We start from the raw sequence: 17,861 nt of genomic DNA on the forward strand, positions 1-17,861 counted from the left end.
CTTCTCCTTCCCTCCACCTGGGACTGGGACCAGCTACTTAACCCCTCTCACTTTGGTTTGCTCCTCTGTAAAGTGGGGTAACCATCTCTCTCCTGGACCTTGAGCCTTGGAGGGTGGAGGCTGTTACCTGGGCACTGCACATAGTAGGCACTCAATGCCAAGTGAATTGGAGTGTGGGCCTCCTGTGCATAAGGGATGAGAAAGGTTTTGCAAAACCTCTTATGTAGTGTGGCAAGGTGAGAGACCCAGGCTCAAATCTCAGCTCTGTTCTCCTCAAGCCTTTGACCTTGGGCAAGTTACGTATTTCCTCTAAGCCTCAGTTTTCCTATTTTTGAAGATTAAATGAGAAAACAGGGCCTCCATTTCACACCTGAGGACATAAATTTGGGGTAGCAGCTTGTGGGGTGGGGTGGCTGAGATGCCCTAGGCAAGTGTGGGGTGTTCAGCTGCACCAATGCCCTCTGTGTGTGTCCTGTTGGGCCATCATGCCCAAGTCCAGGCTGGCTTTGGCCCACCATCATCCAAAGAATCTAGGCCCACGTTGGGATCCAGATGGTGGGGCCTGAGGCCTTAGGAGAGAGGATTGCCCAGAGAAGTCCTATGCGGGCCAGGGCCCAGGTGACAACATGGACCCCCTTCCATTTCCCACCATTTCAGACTTTCTACCCTGACCCCCTCCCTGCAGGCAGCAGGAATCCCTTCCAGCTTTTGGATGATTTGGACTTGTCCAGAGCTGCAGCGTGGGATGGCCAAGACTCAACCTCTAGCACCTGGGGCTGGGCGTTCAGACTGAGGCCTGGCCCCACTCTGCTCTTTTCTGCATTTTCTGTGCTTCTGCTTTGGCACATTCCTTGATTATGTCTTTAAAAAACAAAAGTAGATTGGGTACTGTGTGGCTGCTTAGCTTTTCCTGTGTTTCTTTTCCTGGGGGACAGTAGGCATGAGTGCCTCCCCAGCAGGCAGAGAGTGTGTGCTGGTATTAGCTTTGATTTCTAGGAGGGGACCTTTGCCACCCCTCCCTGTCCTCACAGGTTTTTGGGTAAATTTAAATTTGAACTTCAGCTTTTCTGGAGCCTTTGGAAGGAGCCTGAAAGTATTCAGAGGAAGAATGTGGGCCAGACCCCAGAGACCTCCTTAGATGGTAAGACAGGGGCTCTGGAGTGGATACTACCTGAGTCCTGGGAAGCCAGAGCTGGGTCTTTCATGCTCACCTGGTCCTCATCTCCCTCTTCCAACTGCAACGGTGGGGCACAGACCTGGAGACCAGCCCAGGGCTCTGGTATGAGTCCTGAGGCAGTGAAGTGAGGCCCACTGTGTGCCAACCTCCTGCATCTGCTGGAGTTGGAGGTGGTGCCTTCCCCTACAGTACCCTGCTGTGCACTCTGTTTCTCTTACCCCTCCATACCCTACTAACACAAGAATAGTAGGGTACAGGGTTAGCAGGGAAGCCAGGAAAAGCCCGTCCTGTCGCCTGGACATTCATTCCATCTGTTGAGGCTGGAGTAGCCACATGACTCCCCTAGTCTGTTCTTGGTCTGCTCTTGCCCTTCTACCTCCCAACCTTAACCCTTAACCTGTAAGTTGATCAAACACCCCCCTCCTCTTCCAGTCCCTTCCCACTCTCCTTCATCCTTGGCTCCAGTGAAATGCAGTGGAGCTAGTCCTGGGCTGGGAGCATTCTGCGTCCACAAAGAGGGGAGTCTCTGTAGTGCCCTCACATATACTAGGGACTTGTGGGCAGACAGAGCTGAAGCAGGAAAGCCATTAGCACAACTTCCAGGCAGATGAGGGGCTGGGAGTGACTTCAAGGACTGGCATGAGGGTTAGCCACCCTCACTTCTGTGTCGTGTGTGGTGTGCACTTTTGTGAGTGGGCCTGGATGGAAGCTATTTAAAGTTGACTCTGGGCATCAATTGACTCTTTTGAATTACAAAAGTAATAATAACCAAAATAATAGCAATAATGTGTTTGAAACAATACCACATATCTTATCTCCTTTTAGTACTATTTAATAGTTCCAATTGCACAGAACTGGAAATGAAGGATTCTGATTGGGAAAATGAATGAATAACCTGGTTGCACATTTAGGTCGAGCTTCTCAGACAGGAACAGACATATGCAAAGGGCTGAGGGCAACAGGAGGGACAAGTAAATGTCTCTGTGCCTGGGTTGGGATCAGGGAAGGCTGCTTGGAGGAGGTGACTTGAAGGGCCAGCATGCTCGGGCATCAGGAGGGAAGCAGATTACCTGATGAAGACTGGGGGTTTTGTTTTCCTCCACTAGTCAGGCCTTTGCCTGGCCCCTGGGAAAGACAGGTGGGTGCAGCCAGGGCCCTCACCCCCTCCTCCCTTGGCCCTATCCTCTGCTCTGGGCTGGGCCCATGCCTGTTGTTCCTCTGAACAGGCTGTTCTCACACTGATCCCAGGAGGCAGGTGCTGGGGGGAGGTGGGTGGCCTGGGGACAGATTCTACCCCTGTGTTGATGTCTGGCATCCAGGAGCCTGGGCTGAGAATAGCATACACACTTGCATGAAGGGGACAGGTGGGTGAGTGGTAACTCTTGGGGTGGCTGTTCTGACATCCCTGAACAGGTGGCATGGAGCACAGGGCCAAGGGTGGGGTCCGAAGGTCCCCCCCAGCACAACACAAGGGCCAGTGGGTGGCCCTCTCTGAACCTCTCCATAGAGTGAGCTGCATCATGGCTTGGCCCTGGGATGTCAAATATCAAGGGCCATTAGGCTGCCCCTGTGGTTGCTGGTGGTTGGAAGAGGCCAGTACTTTCTGCTGCTCTTTGGTTTCCATGGGGCCCTTATCATTTTACCCTTTTACCAAAGGCACCAGGGTATGTGGAAACCTGCAGGGTCCCTGCAGAGCTAAGGGGTGAAGAGGCTGCTAAGGGGATGTTGGGCAAGGAGAGAGTGGCGGAGTGGGCTAGTGTTCGCTCTCTGTGAGAAATGTCCTGTGTGAGTCCGAATGAGTCATGGGTAGCAGGTGTGCTGGCTGCAGGTGCCAGGCACCAGGGAAGGATTGTGAGGGCTGTGTGGTGGGGAGGGAACAGGGTGTGGACTGGGCGGGAGATGCTGCCAGAGCTTTTCAGCTTGGGTGGGAGGTATCTTGGGTCAAGATACGGGAATGGGGCAGGAAGGAAACTAGCCCTCTTACTTATGTAGCCACACAGTATCTATCCTTATATTCCCCCTCGTTAGAGAGGTCTTGGTTGTGCTTCACTGATGAGGCTCAGGGCTCAAAGGTGGAGTTTCCTGCCAGGGCTATATAGCTGGGCCTGCTCCCCGTACCTTCTGCCCAGGGCTTCTTCCCACTTATAGTGGTCCAGAGCAAGAGGTGCCCTTCCCTGATGCGACTCTGCCTCCCCTTTTCTTAGCCGCTGTCCAGACAGACCAGACACTTTGAGCTGGTCACCACCCTGAGCTGGTTGCTGGAGTGGGTGCAACTGAGAAAGGTGGGCAGGGAATGGGGAGTGGCAGGAGTCTGATGGTAGGTCTGTCCTGCCACCCCAGGGTCCCTGGCTGGTGTGTCTCCACTTCCCTCCCCAACATCTCTATATACCTCAAGATGACCGTTGTCCCCAGGTGTCCCTATCATGGATGATGATAGCTCCTTCCTTAACATGGCTCAGACCCTGGTGTCCCCTTCATTTCCTTTTGTCACCCCTTATTTTTTCTGCTTCTTACCATTTCCTGTCCTTGCCCAAGGCAATCCTCTTACCTGGGTCATTGCAGTCACTTCTAAACTAGCTCTGGGCCATCCTGCTCTGCAGTGTATCCCCACACACAGCAGGCTGAGAGATTTTAAAAGTTCAGCTCAGGTCAAAGCAAGAAATGTCCAAACCTTTAGGGAAGTTTTTTGAGTTATTTGAGCCAAACTGATGGCATATGCTGGGGAGCAGTATCTCAAGGACTCTGGGTAAAACAGATTTATAATATTTTTATGCATTTGAAATTATGGAGGGAACAAAAGGGAGATGATATAAGGTGGGAAAAAGCAAGGTAGGGATTGGAAATAATATATTCTCTTTAGGGTTAATAACCCCTTTGAGAGGTCTTGCTTCTGGTATATCAAAGGTGTGTTAACCTAGATGTACAGAAACAATGGACAGGACTTGCTTAAGGCAAAGACACACCTTTCACTAAAGAAGTTGTATGCCTGGGGTATGAATACATACATATGACCTGCCCAGTTAGGAATTTATAAGCAGATTACCCTGCGAGATTACTTCCCCTCTTTTTTTTGTTCACAACCCTCTCTTCAGACGCATTGGCCTGCTCTTCCCACCTCAGGGCCTTTGCACCTGCTGTGCCCTTTTTCTGGTATCCCTCCATCATCAGGTTTCATATGTCACTTCCCTGAGCTCTGCCCAAGAGCAGCACCTCCCTTGCCTCACCCACTCTGTACCCTGCTGGGTTTTCTTGGTAGCCTAAGAGTACCGCATGCTTGTCCCTAGTAGCACTGGCCCCTCCAGGGCAGGGACCTTGCTTTGCTCCCTGTAGAACAAAGGTAGGCAGCACTGGGGAGGGCATCCAGGATGAGCCCAGCCCTCATAGCCCAGGGGCAAGGCCCATGTCCAGGGTGGGGCCTCCTCACTAGAGGGGCCAGTTGGATCTGGGCTATGAGGGGTGAAGTCAGGTGCGCGCCACCGAGGAGGGAGCAGCAGTTGGTGAACAGCCCTTTCTTCCACTGGAGTGTGGGCTAGGTGGGGTAAATGGCTAGTAGGGAGATCTATATAGTTTGGTGGCAGTTGGTTATAAAAGATAGGTGCCCAGCTTGGTCTGGATGTTTTTGTCCCTTCCAGAAGCCCTCTTACCCCCTGTAGACTCCTGGTTCTGTGAGGCTAGAAATGGGCTTAGCCTGGTGGAAGGTGTGGGTGTCCCTGAGGGGCGGAGAGCCTGTAGTCACACAGCCAGGGCCCTCCAGCACTCCCTTGGGGCTCCAGTGCTGCTTTAGCCTGTCCTCCTCTTAGCAGACAACCCCCCTCAGTGAAGGTGACACCTTGGGGTTGGGAGCTGATGGTTGTGTTCACATCCTAGCTTCTCACTCACTTGGCCCTGAGATCCAGGCTTTGAGCCTCAGTTACTTCTTCTGTGGGACACCACCATCTACTCACAGGATTTGTAGGACACTTGCAGGTCTTTTGGATGCCTTTGCATGAGTGACTACTGCTGTTTTTGTGACCGCCATCTCACCTCCCACCAATCTAGCCTGGCCTCTCCAAGTACCCTAAACCCCTTCCCCGTCTTGATTTTAGTCCCTTCTGCCTCTGCTGGCTGTGCTCTGTTATAGGCTGGTCCAGCCACCTAGCCCACTCTAACTCTTCTGGGATATGGCTGGCCCTACGCTGGCCCTGGACTCAGCTTATCTGCTGAACAGGATGGAATTTCAGGTACACTGGCAGGGGGTGAAGAAGGAGAGGAGGAAGGGTGTCTTCCAGCCTGGAGTCAACTGGAAAATCCCCACCTGGGGTGGAAGCCTTTTCTTCTACCTGGAGAGATGGATGTGGAGCAGGAGGAGGAGACCCCCATCCCTCCAACTCTCTCAGGGGTGGAGTTAAGCTGCCAGTCCTGGGAGCGGTTACCATGGAAAGGATCTGGGCTGGGAGCGCATGTCTGTACTTTGGCTTTTGACCAAGCAGTCACATTTCAAGGCATTATTTTGGAGCTAGCCAAGCTTTTTGTGTCTAGTTAAGGATGTAAAAGAGAAAACCAAAAACCACTTTTTACTCTTGCCAGTATTTCGTAAAGGAAAGAGAAAGTCACCAAAAGAGGAAGAAGATAATTTTAGAGGTACAGTCTCCCAAGAAAGACCAGTTGGCTTGCTCAGTCAGTCAGCTGCTCTGACTAGGGGCCCACAGAAAAGGATGATGAGCCTTTTTGGACTGGTGTCAGGGACAGTGACTTCCAAAACACAAGCACTTAAAAAACAAATTGCCAAGTGGGAGTGAGGCCTTGGAGCTTGAGGAGGATGGGCAGCCCAGCTGCAGTTGGCCAGTAGGAACCTGAAAATGTGTTTCTAGTTTTACATGTTATTGCTAAAATCTTTGCACACTTTGTATTCTACACAATCTGTGTATCTGTGTTGGTTATGCCACAAAAGTGTTTTTATTGGTTAAATTTTTGGGATAAAGCAAGATGGAGTGGGAATTTTTTTGCAATAAACCCTAGACATGCTACCTGTTACTCCCAAGTGCCTGTGAATCCTCTGTTTGAGAATCATAAGTTGAATCATTGGCTTTGCGGTTCTGGTTCTGTCTGCCACTCATTTGCTGAGTGACTTCTCTGAGCCTCAGTTTCTTCATCTGTAAAATAGAGCCAACGGTCACGACCTCAGGTTGCCCTGGTGACATGAGACCACACTTGTAAGGGTGTCAAGGGTGATGGTCCTCACTCAGAGTGGGTCCTTGGACCAGGCTCTCTGGGGTCATGCCTTGCTATATGATTTCAGTGAAGCTCAGAAGGGGGGACAGATGCAGTGCCTGCCACTGATGTCCACGGAGAGCCTGCTGAGCTGGCTGGGAAGGTGTATGACTGAAAAGTGGAATCTGATGGTTAGGGATCCCCTCTGGAGTGTGAGCTGAGCTAGCAGTATTTGCCCTGGGAGGAAGGCAGGATGTCAGACAGCTTGTTCACAGAACCAGCCTGGGTGAACAGAGGTTCTGAGTGAGGGGAGGGGACTGAGGCCCCTGGGACAGGCCTGACTCTCAGGGACAGCCTTGTGTGTGCATGAATGTGCCCTGGGCCACTGCTGGTTTCCCTTTCTTGGATTTTCTCTCCAGCTCTCTTTCATCATTCTGACTCTTCTCGCAGTTTCTCTTGGCTTTTGCTCTGGCTCCATGGCCTCCTCAGGCTGAGGGCAGGAGCCCTTTTGGGGAGTGTGTGTGAGTGTGTGCACAGACAGGTGGCAGGCATCAGCATGTGACTTGTGAGTGCAGGGGTGCTGCTGTGTGGGCACGGGAACCTGCGTATGTGCAGAGGGGTGCTGCATGGGGGCCTTAGTGCTGGGGAGCATTTTTAACTCTTAGGGATGGAATGCATTTCCTGGTTCTTACCCAAAACCAATGTTTCAAAATTTATCTTTCTTAAATCATTAAGCCTTTGGGAAGTTGCAGGGCACAGCCTCTTGGTGCTGCATGAGGCTAAGGAGTTTTGTTGGCCAAAGCCTCTCAGCCATGTATCCTGAACTTTCTTTCTGGGACCCTGGCTCTGCCCCCAAGCAGGAGCCTAAGCTACTTATCCCTCCAGCTAGGCTGGAGCTGGGCCAGGGGTCCACAGGCTTGACACTTCCAAGGGAGGCCAGGCCTCTCTTTCTAGCCCCTCCCTCCAGGGTCCCTCTCAAGCCAAGGGCACTGCAGAAGCTCTGGAGCTTCTGGCCAGGTTGAACTCATCACCAGGAGATCACTGACCTTGAGGGTGAACAGTGCTGATCTGAAGGCAGAGTTGCCTCGTTCTTCTTTATGAATGAGTTCATGGGCTCTCTGGAGAGAGAGGCAGAGTTTCCTGGGCTGAATGAGAAGACAAAGCTGCCCCCTCATACAGTTACCCACTAGCCAGGGGCCAAGAGCCACATCCCAGGAGAGGCACCTGGCCAGCCCTCAGGTCCTCCTGTGTCTCATCCTCTCACTCACTAAGTGGGAGTGCCATGAGCCCACTTAGAAGAAGAGGCCAAGGAAGGCAGGCCCTGTGGAGGGCCAAGCTGAAGCATAGTGCTGCTGGGGCCCATAGGCCCCAGCTGCCTGTGGGAGGAGCCTGTCATCTCTTTGTAACCCACCATGCTTACAGTCACCAGGGTAGTCTTGACTGTGCAGCCCTGACTGGAACTCAGGAATGGACCCAGAGGGCAACTGCTGGGGCTGTCAGTCTAGCTGCTTTGCCAGAGCAGACGAGATCTGAGCTACACTTGTTCACAGCCACCACTAAGCCACAAAGTCCTGACTTTGCTCCATCTTAGCCTTGGGTCCAAATTACTTAGTGTCTCAGCATACCTTATCTTATCTTTAAGGTGGGGATAAGCATAGATAGCCTAGGACATGGCCTAAAGATTCAATGATATGCCTAGGAGTAACAACACCTGTAGCAGTGAGCATACCTCCCCCTAAAGGGAACCAGCGCTCCTTGAAGAAAAGGCTGGTTCTGGGCTCAGGTAGGGAAAGTACCAGCAGAGCCTGTAGCATCTCGTAGTGTCAGAAAGCAAGGAATTACTTGAAGATAAATGAGGTATGGCCACAGGTCCCACTGGCCAAATTAAGAAGAGTTTGAGCATCAATAATAGTAAAGATGGTAATAGATTCAAACACAGTGGTGATATCCCTAACCCCTCCACACAGATGCACAAGCAGGGGTAGCTGTTCTGTGTGGAATGCCAGGTTATGTGGAGGGCATGGTAGCCACCATGGGTGACCTGGTTCAGGCAAAGCTGACAGGTGCAGTGCTGTTCAGACTTCAGTGTACAAACCAAGCACACGGGGACTTATTACAGTGCAGAGTCTAACTCAGCAGGTCTGGGGCGGGGAGTAGGGTGCTGGAATTCTGTATTTGTACCAGCTGGGCTCCTAGGTGATTGTGACACTGCTGGTCTGTGGACTCCATTTGAGTAGCAGAGATTTAATGGATGGTAAACACGCCGCGTGAAAACTTGTTGGCCTCAGACATTCACACAGTGGTAGTTTGTCACCCCTCAGATGACTGATTGATTACCAAGAGGAAAGTTACCTTTACAGCACAGACCTTGTAAACACTGCTGCACCAATGGCTCAAGCTCAGCATACTAACCAGGGCATATCCCCATGTAATGCGGCCAGAAGGATACATCAGTGTTTAACCTGAACTTAATCACAAAGAAATAATCAGATGAATCTAGAGTGTGGAGCATTTTCTATGTGACGGGTTCATACTCGTAAAAATGTATCATGAAAAAGAAAAATATATATACAATAACAAATAGTCAGTACATGTGTCGGGGAATATTCTGGATTAAAGGAGACAAGATATGACATTCAAAAGTGATGTGTGAAGAGACTTCTGGCCAAGATGGAGGCATAGATAGACATGCTGCACCTCCCTCCACAACCATAAGAAGGAATACAACTACCTCAAAACTAAAAACAAGCAGAACTACTGGAAAATCAAACTGTATGGAAGTCCAACAAACAAAGATATAAAGAAGTAATACTCATCCAGATATGTAGGAGGGGCAGAGCCAGGGAGCTGGAGCAGAGAGGACACGGTGTGGCAGGGGCAGTGGCTGGTGGAAAGTGCAGTCACACATTATAAAAACCAGGAGGGACACCTGGGTACCAGTCCCAGCCCCAGGCCAGAAACGCGCAGCTCATGGTTCCAGCACCGGAGAATATAAAGACTCCTTGCTTCGGACTGTGAAAACCAGTGGGGGTTGGGGCAGCGGAAGAAACTGACAGTCTCTCAACAGAGACCTCTTGTTTAGAGGGTCCACATGGTCCTAGAACACATGCAAACCCACCCACTCTGGGACCCATGAAGCTAGAGAGGCACCAGTCCCACAGGGGAAGTGGGAGAAGTGCCTGGAAAGGGGAAAGGACTAAGCAAGTGGCATTGTTCCCTCTCAGACCCCTCCCCCATGTACAGCGCCACAATGTGGTGAAACAGGTCACCCCAAACTGACGAATACCTAAGGCTCTGCCTCTTACAAAGGAACAGGTGTGACAGCTCTACCTAAGACACAGAGGCAAACACAGGAGCTTGTCAAATTGAGGAGACAAAGCGGTATGGCCCAAAAGAGGGAGCAGATCAAGGTTCCAGTGGGAGAACTAAACAACGAGGAGATAGCCACCCTAACAGATGCAGAGTTCAAAACACTAGTGAAAATGATGCTCACAGACATGACAGACATGCTTGAGTATGGCAAACACATAAGGGAAAAAGTGAAAGTTATGCTAAGTGAAATGAAGGAAAATCCACACGAAACCAATGGTGAAGGGAAGAGAGCCAGGGTTCAAATCAATGACTTGGAATATAAGAAAAAAATAAACAATCAACCAGCACAGAATGAAGAAACAAGAATTGGAAAAACAAAATATGAGAGGCTTAGGAACCTCTGGGAAACTTGAAATGTGCCAACATCCAAATCGTAGGAGTGCCAGAAGGAGAAGAAGACTAGCAAGAAATTGAAAACTTATGTGAAAAAATAATGAAGGAAAATTTCCCTAATTTGTCAAAGGAAATGGACATACAAGTCCATGAAGCACAGAGAGTCCCAAACAAGCTAGACTCGAAGAGGACCACACCAAGACACATCATAATTTAAATGCCAAAGGTTAAAGATAAAGAGAGAATCTTAAAAGCAGCAAGAAAAAATAAGAGAGTTACCTACAAAGGGCTTCCTATAAGACTATCAGCTGATTTCTCAAAAGAAACTTTGCAGGCTAGAGGGGACTGGCGAGAAGTACTCAAAGTGAGGAAAATCAAGGACCTACAACCAAGATTACTCTATCCAACAAAGCTATCATTTAGAATGGAAGGGCAGATAAAGTGCTTCCCAGACAAGATAAAGCTAAAGGAGTTCATCATCACCAAGCCCTTATTATATGAAATGTTAAAGGGACTTAACTTAAGAAAAAGAAAAAGATCAAAACTATGAACATTAAAATGACAACAAACTCACAACTATCAACAACAGAATCTAAAAAATAAAAACAAAGACAAACTGAGCAAACAACCAGAATAGGAACAGAATCATAGGTATGGGGATCATTTGGAGGGTTATCAGTTGGGAGGGGGAAGGGGAAGAAATGGGGAAATGGTGCAGAGATTAAGGAGCATAATTGGTAGGTAGAAAATAGACAGGGGGAACGCTGGAGGGAGATGGGGTACTAGGTGGAGGGGAGCAATGGGAAAATAAATTGGGACAACTGTAACAGCATAATTAATAAAATATACTTTAAAAAAAACATGTTTGATCTCAGATCTATAAATAACAGAGACATAAGGAATATTCTGGGAAACAACTAGGAATATTTGAATATGGGCTGTTTATCAGATAATAGTATTAAACAAATACTTAATACATTGGGTGTGCAAATGGGTATTTAGGAAAACATTCTTACTTTTAGGAAATATGCTGATGTATTTAGGCGTGAAGTATTTGGGGGTAAAGGATCATGATATCTGAAGCTTACTTTGCAGGGGTTCGGCAAACATATAAACCAACCACTCATACTGTTCACTGACAGAAAGAGAGAAAACAAATGTGGCCCAGTGGTAACAGTTGGTGGGTGCGGGGGAGGGTATCTGACAGTTTGTTGTACTGTGTTGCATTGTTCTTTTAACTTCCTTTGAGGTTTATAGTTCAAACTAAGAGGTTGGGAGGGCCATGTGGAATATGGCAGTGAGTGGTGGGCCGGGGCTGACCATTTTCTCCATCCTCCTTGCTAGCAACCCTGAGACCCTGCTCCAATGGCTCCTGGTTCCTGGGAGTAATGTGGTAACAGGGTAAGCCACTTTAGTGTCAGATCCCCCCAGGGCGCCGAAAAGCCTGAGGCTAGCTCTGCGCTGTCAACAGCCTCTGCAGTGTGGCTAGACACTCATAGCACAGAGGCCCCAGGTGTGGGGAGACAGCCAGAAGCCCAGGGATTCGTGGGCAGAATATTCCCTTCTTGTCATGTCTGCCTGGGGGAGGGCAGCTCTGGCCACTGCGTGGCCGTTGACCCGATTCTAGTGACCCCACCTCACTTTTCCTTGTTGCTGTATAACCCCCAGAATGGGGCCCGGCCTGTGTGTTGAGTGATCTGTGGGAACACTTGGCCTTCCCCCTGCCTGGCCATTTGTATGTTGGCCCCTGCCTGTCTGGGAGCCTCTCAGTGAGGGTGTGAGGATGTGCATCCTGTCGCTGTGGTTCCCTGGCCACAGCTCTGCTGGGAGGAAGCAGTGAGGTGGTGCCGCTAGCTCTGAGACCGAGGCTGATCGGGGTGGCGGCCAGGCAGGAGCTGGAGGCGACGATGAGGAAGGTGAAGGCCCCCTGGGGTTCCACAACTGGGTGGTGGATCCCTTGTGGGGGGGGCTTGATGAAGCCCCCCTCATGTGTGTGAACGTGTGTAGGTGTGAGTGGGGTTCTGGGGACACTCTGGGTGAGGGACGGGTGGCCATGGGAGACGCCTTCTGAAGCAGCCGTGACAGGGGCAGTGGCTGGTGGAGGGGCCTCAGCTCTGCTGCCTGGCTCAGTGCCTGGGAGCAGGACTGCCTGGGAAGGTGAGCCCTGTCTCCCTCGGGTTTCCCTTCTCCCCAGCCTGAGGCTTTATTCCTGCCTTGTGCCATACCGTTCAGATGTGGGCATGTGTCACCACCAGTGTGGGGGTCGGCCATTCTGGAGTCTGAGATCCCAGGAGGAAATGGCCTGGGGCTCAGAGCTCAGCAGTCCCAGCAGGTGGACAAGGAGGCATGGTCTACTGGGTGCCTGTTGTCCAGTTTTGGAGCTTGGGAGCAGCAGTGTTATTCAGTTCAGTCCTAGCTATAAGACCTTAGACTTGGTGTCCTGATTTATCTGTGCTCATCAGCCATCTGTTCATGGAGGTGAAGACACTTAACCTGTGAGGAGGAAGCACCCGGTGTCTGTAAAGTTCCAAGTTCAGTGGGCAGTAAGTGATGAACTCCTCTTAGTTCAGATAAGACTGGCGCCGGAGGGCTTTCTGTCTCTGTGGGTTTGGTGGTCGTGCAGCACAGCTGTGCAGAGGCACATGTTTGTTGTGGGTTTGCTCGTCTCCTGGGCTGTTTACTGGCAGGAAGGACAGGAGAGGGCTTGGCAGGCCTCTGTCCATGCTCTGAGTTGCGAGGCCACAGCTGAGAGGCTGGGGAAAGAGCACCTCTTTCCTCGATAGCACCCTGACCACTGGGAGCTCCTGCTGAACCCGGGCACCAAGGAGCATTCATCTGTGTCTGTGAGCCTCCCTCCTTCCCCCAGGGTGGAGCTGTTGGCCCTGTTCACAGCCCAGGTTCAGAGAGGCTGACCTGTGGATGCTGTCAGAGGGCGCTCCTGCCTCTGCGCTGACCTGAGCTGGATTGTCACTTCTGAGGCACTTCAGATCCACTCCGATCTGGCTGAGCTGAAGATGTGGCGAGAGGAACTGCGGTGCACTGCTGGCAGCTGCCCTACTGAACACGTCCCTGCTTGCTCCTCCTCGTCTAACACCAAGTGTGGTGGGGCCTGTGTGTCTGTCCTCTGTCCTACCATCAAAAGGCTCCCTTTGCTTATTACAAAAGGAGATGTGTGGCACAGGAGTGTCTGGGGCTCCCCCAATACATTACCCTGGACAGAGTGAGAATCCTGATGGTCTTCCATCAGGCCCTCCTCCTCACCTAATTTCTGCTTATCCTTCAAAACCCAGCTCAGTCATCCTGCATTCTCTGAGCCCCTTGTGGCCAGGCCCCTCCTGGACACCCAGAGTCCCCCTGGTGCATTCAGTGGTCTGTCCGTGAGTTTGACACAGGGAAGCCCCGCTAAACCATGTGTCCAATGGATAGAGCACCTGTGTCCCCATGGCCTGAGGCCTTGGCCACAGCTTCCCTCTAAGCAGGTAGAGGGTCTGTGTGTGTGTCCTAGGTGAAGGACTGATGGGGACTGGAGACAGCAGCCTTGGGTCCTCTCCATGGAGATGGGAACATTTGAGCAGCTTTTAGGTGGCAAGAAGGAGATGGTTGTAATCTGAGCACCCAGTGGCTGCTGATGTGACAGCAGTCCTAGTTATGGAAGGTGGGAAATAGGAAGCAGGTAGCTATTGAGGCTGTGGAGTTTTATGGACTGAATTGTGTCCTGGTCCCTGCCCTGAGGCAGGTGATGCTCAGATTGTTTTTCTTCTAGTTGCCACACTGGAAGCTTTGAGGACAGGGGCCCAGGCCATGTGCTCTTCTTCCCTCATCTATCAAATGAGGGGAGGTTTAAGTGAAGATTAAATGAAGCCAGAACCAGCATGCATTTACTGAGCACTTTCCTGAGCCTCAGTCATGTTGTGGTTACAGGTGTTACTCCCATGTCAGAGGCGTGGCACTGAGGTGTGGAGAGGTTAAGCAGTTAGCTTGAGGTCACCCAGAGCCTCAGAGCTGGTCACACCCTCCACACTGCTTCTTCAGGGCTGGGGCCCACTAGAATCAGCTTGCGTTACCCAAGACTAGACTTCGGATTGACATGGATGCTAATTCTAATCGTAGTTCTGATGGCTGCCTCTCATGACAAGTGTTTTCTAAATGACAATGAGAGGTGACTGTATAAGAGGAGACTGAAGTTGAGAGATGGGATGTTCTGTCCTCAAAGCCCATGGCTCAGATTAGCCAGTGGCCACCAAGAACATGCTGTATCTGCCCTGTGCCCAGCCCTGTGTAGGAGCAGGGGACAGAGAACTGGACCTCAGGCTGTTCATGTGGCTGGGGCAGGGCCGGCGGCAGACACTCAGGCACTATTGCACAGCAATGAGGAGAATAGTTCCCAGGACATAAGGACTACAAAATGTCATGGGAAAGGAAGAGGGCAGGGGCAGCTTCACAGAAGAGGTATTACCAGAGCCAGGTTTTGAAGGATGAACAGGAGTTTGCCATGTGTACATGCATGCCCGTGCATACGTGAACAGTGTGTGCATCTGACTTCTGTCTAACATCTTGAGATGCCATCAGTCTGGACCTGCGTAAGGGCTAGTTGTTATCAGGTCCCAGTTGTGTGCAGGCCTTTGAGGGCCTTGCTGTTATTTGAGTATGTGCTGTGGGCCAGGTACAGAGATATGTTTTACAGTTGTGAGCCTTAAAGTGAGTACTAATGTTCTGTTTATTTTCCAGATGAGGCACTTGAGGATGAGATAGACAGAAAGAGTCACTTTTCTCAAGGGTCTTTTCACTGCCTAACTTGGTCTCACTGTAGCTGGCCTTTCTTAAGTCCTAAAGTTCTCCCTGGTGGCTTTGGCCATCTGGGTGGAGCACACAGCTGTGTCTGGGAATGGGGCCAGGGTGCCTATCTATGTGTACATTGGGAGTCCAGATGGCAGGTGTAGATTTTTGCTGATTGGGTATCTCATCAGGGAGGAGAAGCAGGAGTGGACAGGGCTACCTCCCTGGTCCTCCAGGATTGAGGGCTAGCCAGGCCCTGATCCTGCTCCCTGGGAACCTTTGGCTTACTCAGTGGCCCCACTGATTTCTGGACATTCTTTCCTACCCATGGGTCCGTTTCTCTTTGGAATAGAATTATCTAAGTTCAGGTACTTCCACAGCTCCACTGTGTTCCTACAGGACCAGATGGCAGGGACTGCCATGGGAAATGGTGGCCCGTGGGTATGATAGTAGCTTGTTTTGCTTTTCTCTTCTTACCTTAGTGTCTGCTTGGTATCCAGCTACACTTGCCCAATTGATTGTGTCCTGACCATGTAGCACAGAATTGTTCATGGGCCGCTCTCAAGTGCCTACCCCTGCCTCTCCTGCCACTCACACTGTCTCTCACTATCCTCTGTGACCTCAGGTTGCCTTGAATGGTTAGAAATTCCTTGGTACTGTACCTCACCTTTCTAGTCTCCTTGCGTTTGCTATAAGCTCTCCCTCCATTTGAACTGCTACTTCCCCTGGAAGTCCTCCTTGACTGTCCAGGCTAGATATCTCTACCATGGACTCCTATAGGCCCATGTACCTCCCTTTCTCTTGGGGCTGGACCTGTATCTGGTTGATCTCTGCTGCCCCAAAGCAGTTGCTTTGCGAAAGATGGTCAAATGTACTACATGATGAGAAGAGAACCTGAGTGCTGATTAGCCTGCTGTGGCTCCTAGACCAGCCAGACAGGAGCAGGAGGGAAGCACAGGCCCTCCTGGGCCAATCAGGGGGGAAGCATCTGTGGTCTCTTCAGGAACTGGGCGCCCCTCGATCCAGGACCCAAGTCTGAGTCTTGGGTGAGCAACGCTGGTGCTCCAGGCAGTGTGTCCCTGTTCAGGGTCTTCGAGGGGAGAACATAGCTGAGGGGAGAATGGTGAGGACCTGCTGGCCTCAGACAGCTGCTGGACTGGCTCCGTTGGTCCCGCAGGGTCCAGCAGCATTGGATACTCATCCTTGCCCTGTCCCAGCTTTTTTTCTCTGCCTACCACCCTCACTGCCACGTGTTTCCCTCTCATTCTTGTTGGGTTTTGGCCACTGCCTCTACTGAACATCTCAATGTTGTTTTCTGCTGCTCAGTGGAGATGCTGCCCTGGGCTGTAGATGGCAGTCTCTTTCTCTATCTTTTTCTCTGCTTTCCTCTCCCTGCAAACCCCACTTCTATCTCTGTCTAGCATCCCCTTTCTGAACCTCCATCTTTCATCTTTCTTTCCTTCCATGGCTCTCACCCCTCTTTGCTTCTATTTTGTGCCTCTCTTTACCTCTCTCCCTTTCTCTGCCCCCCCGCCATGCCCCTGTCGACTCCCTGCTGGGATTGGAGGGAACAGAACCCCAGAGTGGGGAATCTGGGACAACCTGATGGCCCAGCCTTTCCGGTCAGGGCTCCCCCTCCGGCTCCTTTCCTGCTCTTGGGTATATATCTCTCTCTTACTCTCTCTCTTCCTTTACCCATGTCTGCCCTCTACCTCCTCTCCAGCATGTGGCTATGGCTGTGCGGGGGTGGGGTAGGGTGTGCTTGCCCAGCATAGGCTGCTGGGCTGTGGAGAAGGAAGCAAAGTGGCTAGAGTGGGTCCTATATGAAAGTTGAGTCAGGTTGGGAGCTGAATACTAGTGACACAGAGCCTATCCCCTGGCTACCCCTGGCTGCCTCCTCACCCCCGGCTCAGGGATTGCTCTGCTTCTCCCTCTGGGATTCAGGAGCCTTGGGCCCAGGACATGGAGCCATGCGGGGAGGTGGGACTGCCCCTGATGTTCAGCTCACTTTTCAGCTGACGGGTTGGGGTGAAGCACCCCAGTGTGCAGTGTGAGGTCATCAAGGAGGGGCACCTGATTCCTCACACTGTTTTTGAAGTACCCTCCTCCCTTGTTTCAGTTACTACAGCAGGTCTGTCCTATGTTCCTCCTCTTGGCTGATGGGCAAGCCCAGGAGAAAGGGTAGGGAGGTCTCAAGACTCATGGACTCAGTCCTGTTCTTGGGGATCATAGCCACCATGAGACATTCCGATGGTCCCAGCACCCTGGGCTGGTGATATTGGCTGTGGCCTCCCAGACCCAGGGTGAGGTGGGAAAGGCTTGGTTTGGCCAGTCTTTTTCTCAAGGTAACACTCTTTTGTTCTCTCTGTGCTTCTGCAGGTCCTCCAGAAGCTGGGGAAGGCAGATGAAACAAAGGATGAGCAGTTTGAACAATGTGTCCAGAATTTCAACAAGCAGCTCGTGAGTGTGGGTAGCCCTTGGCCTTAGGGAGCTTGTGAAAATGGGACTGTGGCTGCCAGGTGGAAACAGTGGAAGACTGAATTTGTGGAGTAGGGGAGCTTGGAGAAGGGGATCAGTGTGGGCTGGAAGGTCACAGAAGACTTCCCGGAGGAGGGAGCATCGGTACTGCGCATGGATCATGGGCAAGAGGAAGGACAGGGGTATACTTCAGGTCCTTGGTGAGACATAGAAAGGGTGGTGGAGGTGGTTGGGAGTTGGGTGAAAGCAGACAATAAATTGTGGCCAGACTCTAGAAAACCTTGAATGTCAAGTCAACTGGGAGCTATAGAGGCTTATAAGGAAAGGATCATCTGGGAGAAGAACAGACTGGATTTGATTTGGGTTCCTGCTGAGCATCGACCGTGCCTGGCTATGTGGAAGGCTTTAAGCCAGGCCATTTGTAGATGGCTTGTAGATACATCCCAACAACTGTATAAGGCAACCAGTATCATGTTTCCTTTCTATCAATGAAAGACTCAATGTTCAGAGAATTTAGGTAATTTTCCCAAGGCCA

General features: G+C 51.1%; 1 protein-coding gene across 15 annotated transcripts in view; it reads left to right on the plus strand.

The window, feature by feature from the left end:
• BIN1 (bridging integrator 1) overlaps positions 1-17,861 on the plus strand; it is a 56,881-nt gene that overhangs the window by 13,937 nt on the left and 25,083 nt on the right. For 8 of the 15 annotated variants that reach the window (XM_090279016.1, XM_090279025.1, XM_090279053.1 and 5 more), the window contains exon 2: positions 17,228-17,308. In XM_090279016.1, the coding sequence (XP_090135142.1) occupies positions 17,228-17,308 (81 nt within the window). Of the gene's footprint in view, positions 1-17,227; positions 17,315-17,861 lie in introns of all 15 variants that reach the window. The other 7 variants (XM_090279010.1, XM_090279019.1, XM_090279042.1 and 4 more) reach the window with 1 other exon arrangement.

The sequence above is a fragment of the Furipterus horrens genome, unplaced genomic scaffold (genome assembly GCF_987537825.1).
Source record: "Furipterus horrens unplaced genomic scaffold, mFurHor1.1.pri manual_scaffold_1, whole genome shotgun sequence".
Classification (NCBI taxonomy): Eukaryota; Metazoa; Chordata; class Mammalia; order Chiroptera; family Furipteridae; genus Furipterus; species Furipterus horrens.